The following is a 3,623-nucleotide window of genomic DNA, read 5'->3' as shown; positions in this document are numbered from 1 at the left end:
CTGTGGTGGCCACCACCCCCTCCGTGGGCAGCTGAGTTGGGGTCCAAGCATGGGGGCCAAGGGCTGCAGGGACAGACTGGGAGCGGCCAAGCACAGGATGCGAGGAGAAGACTAGTTCTGGCCCATGGGATGCTGGTGGGTGACCAGTAGTGGTGGCAGCGGTGGTGGTGGTCCGGTGGCCCGCGGAGCCGATGCAGCAGGAGGGGAAAGACTGGAAGGGAGAAGGTCATGCTCAGCTCCCAGCCCCATGCCACAGGGAGGGTCCGGTTGGGTGCCAGGAGGGTACTTCACCTCGTGGAGGGAGGGGAAACGGAGCTGCGCTGTGGTCCGCAGGTGCCCATCAGCGTAGATGCTGACGATGTTCTGGCCAAAGGGCCGACGGCCAGCGACGTGGACGATGTCAATGCAGTGCTGAGGGGACAGTGAGTGGTGTCAGGCATCCTGGTGGCCAGGGATGGGGCCAGGGATGGGATGATGCTTACCCAAGCTGAGTCGTTGAAGGCAAACTCTGGTAATGCCACAGTCATGTAGTCCTTCTTGGTGCAGACAGCCACCACCAACATGCCGCTGGCAGTGAAGAATGCCTCAAAGCCTGTCCCACCAGCTGTGAAGAAGCTGGTGGAGGAGAAGCATGGTGGGAATGGTGGCGCTGCCCCTCCTCACCCTCACCTCAACCCTTCCACCGAGTGTCACCTGTATAATTGCCTCCTCTTCGGCCTTACTGGTGGCTCAGCCTCCTCCTCACTCAGGCATAACCACGCATGGAAGGCGAAGGCACCTCCAGGCCACTTCTGCACGGTGGGCACCATGATTCCAGCCATGCCAGGAGTCAGGTCAAAGCACTGCAATGCTCTGGGAGGTCCCTCCACCCTGGCCATCCCCGAGAGTGCCCGGATGACAGGTGCCACATAGGGATGTGGTCCCCGACCTCGCTCACGCCGCAGCAACCGCAGCAGCTGCCGCAGCTCTCCGGGGCGGATGGAGAGGCTTCCCAAGGCCCTCAAGAGCTCCAGAAGGTTCTCAGAGCAGGCAGCTGGCAGCGCTGGCTCGGTGGCCAGGGCAGCCAGGAGAGAGCCCACCATGCCTGCCTTGACGCAGGTGAGGCGGTTGGGCAGGGAGGCTTCGCAGAGGCGACGTAGCCAACCTGAGAGGAAGACTTGAAGATCCCGACAGGCCAGAGCTGGTAGCCAGGCCAGAAGGATGAGTAGAGGTTGCTCGTTGCAGATGGGACGCACTGGGAAGGAGCTGTGGTCGCCCTCCACTGCCTGCCAACAAACAAGAAGTGCTTGGTGCAGCCCTGACCCCGTGGAGAGGGCTGGATCCTCTTCCTGGTCACATTGGGAAGCATTTTGAAGATCCTTGTACATCAAAAGCCTTGGAGACCCTCATGCATTAAGTCCCTTGGAGACTCCTGTGCAACAAGTATTTTGGAGACCCCATGCATCCAGAGTTTCAAGACCTCCATTCATTAAGTGCCTTGGAGACCTTCCTGTGTCCAGCAGCACCAGAGCAAACAGTTTCATATCCAAAAGAGCTCAAAATCCCCAAAGTTGAGCATGATCCAAGCTAAGGATGGCCCCAGAGCCCCTGGGAGGAAGCTGAGAGGAAACCAGCAGGGTGGACAGGACCATGGGGCAGGAATGGGGCTGCTGGGGGCTGAGATTCACCATGACCCACCAGCACTGAGGGCTTTGCCTGGTGTGGAGAAGAAGAGGGAATACTCACCATGTTGAGGAGCTCCTGGAGCAGGCGTTGGGTGGGCTGACCTTGGCTCCTCAACACCTCGTAGAGATGGGCATAGCCGATGCGCTCCTTGAACACCTCCTGCAAGCACACAGACATGTAGGACCTTGTGCTAAGCCACACCACGTGCTGCCCCTACTCCAGGCCAACTCACAAGGTGAGACCACCCAAACCCATCCACTTTAGGAGTGTCTTCCCCACCTCTGACCTACTGCCTACCTTGGCTGAGGGCGAGTTGCTCATGATGGCGGTGAGGACCCCAATGGCGTGGACTGCGATGGTGTCGGAGCTGCTGTCAACAACCTACAGGAACATGGGGGTGGGGGGTCTGTTGAGCCATGGAGTTGAGTGGAATGCAAGCCTACCACACCTGGTGGCTTGGTTATGGGGTGGTTCCACTCCGTACCTGCTGGACGCCATCCCTGTTCAACATGCAGACCTCATCCCGGGCTTCACCTGCCTCCCGTGAGCTGCTGAGGTAGAGCTGTGGGACATGGGGTGGACATGGCACACGGGGTGGACATGGCACACGGGGTGGGACACAGGGATGAGGGTTCTGGAGGGGCCCCACCCCATGAATGCTGCTGCAGCACAGCCGTTCTGTCCCAAGATCATTTAGAGCCAGGAAAGACGAGAATGGAGATGAACTTGTCACCAAGGGGGAAGATCAAGGTGGCCACAGGGTGAATGACACAGGGGAGACACTGAGTCAGGCAAGAGGTGGATGTGGAACACATAGAAGGGCATTCCGGAGTGTCCCCACCCCATGGATGATGTTGCAGCACAGCCATTCTGTCCCAAGATCATTTAGAGCCAGGAAAGACAAGGATGGAGATGAGGGTGCCCAACCCTGATGTCACCAAGGGGGGACACCAAGGTGACCACCATAGTACCTTGCTGTTTTGGAGGAGGCGGATGATGTGCTCGAAGCAGTTGTTGCTGAGGAAGACAGCTTGGAGGACTGGACGGTCCTCACAATTCAACATGGCTGGGATGGCATCTACAGCAAGGTGACAACACTCAGCACCACCCCACAGCCCCATGTGTCCCCATGTGACCCTAACCACCTACCCAACATGAGCAGCTGGAGAGTGACGAGGCCACCAGCCCCAAGTGCCCCCATCCTGTTCCCAACCCCCTACCCAGTATGAGCACCTGCAGACAAATGAGGTCACCAGCCCCATGTGTCCTCATCCTGTCCCCAAACACCTACCTAGCATGAGCACCCGCAGAGTGATGAGGTCACCAGCCACCTCTGGCTCCATGGAGGCCATGTGGAGGTGAGAGTTGAGGACCCTGAAGTAGCCATCGAGGAGGACCCTCAGGGACACATGGCCAGCGCTGGGGCTGCTGCTGTGCAGGACATGGACCACAGCCACCACGGTGTGCAGGGTCACCTCCAGCAGCCCTGGGGATGGTGAGGACACTCCTCCTCCTCGCTGCAGCACCCCCAGGAGAGCCTCCACAGCCCCCGGAGTGATGGCCTGGAGTGCATTGGGCTGTTGGGATAGAGGGAGGAGATGAGGGTTACATTGTTTACCGCCATATAAACTTCTGTATTTAACTTATTGGTTCTCCACCTGCTCCTGGGGGTGGAAATGAATGGAAAGGCAATGCTGGAGGCGTTAATGAAATAAACTTTTTACCATTAAATTAAAGTTTGTTAATTAAATTAGAGATTAAACCTATTTTTGCTCCAATATATTAATCCATGAGTTTTCCATCTGCTATCCCAGAGCTGAACTGGGGGGGAAGTAGCAGCTTCAGCTCAACCTTCCCAGAATTTAGATGTTTTATTTAATTATGTACTTAAATTATTTGGTTTTGATTAAATTATTTAATCAATTATTATATTATTTATTTATAGGAATAGGAATAAT

At 56.5% G+C, this 3,623-nt stretch overlaps 1 protein-coding gene across 1 annotated transcript in view; it reads right to left on the bottom strand.

Annotated features, from left to right (window-relative positions):
* NBEAL2 (neurobeachin-like 2) overlaps nucleotides 1–3,242 on the bottom strand; it is a gene marked incomplete at its 5' end in the record, with an annotated part of 18,104 nt that extends 14,862 nt beyond the window's left edge. The window contains 8 exons of the mRNA XM_009077557.1: nucleotides 145–211; nucleotides 292–411; nucleotides 483–615; nucleotides 694–1,265; nucleotides 1,726–1,824; nucleotides 1,963–2,046; nucleotides 2,637–2,743; nucleotides 2,957–3,242. Coding sequence (XP_009075805.1) covers nucleotides 145–211; nucleotides 292–411; nucleotides 483–615; nucleotides 694–1,265; nucleotides 1,726–1,824; nucleotides 1,963–2,046; nucleotides 2,637–2,743; nucleotides 2,957–3,242 — 1,468 coding nt within the window. The remainder of the gene's footprint in view (nucleotides 1–144; nucleotides 212–291; nucleotides 412–482; nucleotides 616–693; nucleotides 1,266–1,725; nucleotides 1,825–1,962; nucleotides 2,047–2,636; nucleotides 2,744–2,956) is intronic.
* Between the last annotated feature and the right edge of the window lie 381 nt (nucleotides 3,243–3,623).

Source organism: Acanthisitta chloris, unplaced genomic scaffold (assembly GCF_000695815.1).
Source record: "Acanthisitta chloris isolate BGI_N310 unplaced genomic scaffold, ASM69581v1 scaffold21056, whole genome shotgun sequence".
NCBI classification, from domain to species: domain Eukaryota; kingdom Metazoa; phylum Chordata; class Aves; order Passeriformes; family Acanthisittidae; genus Acanthisitta; species Acanthisitta chloris.
This window is presented reverse-complemented; position numbering and strand designations above follow the sequence as displayed.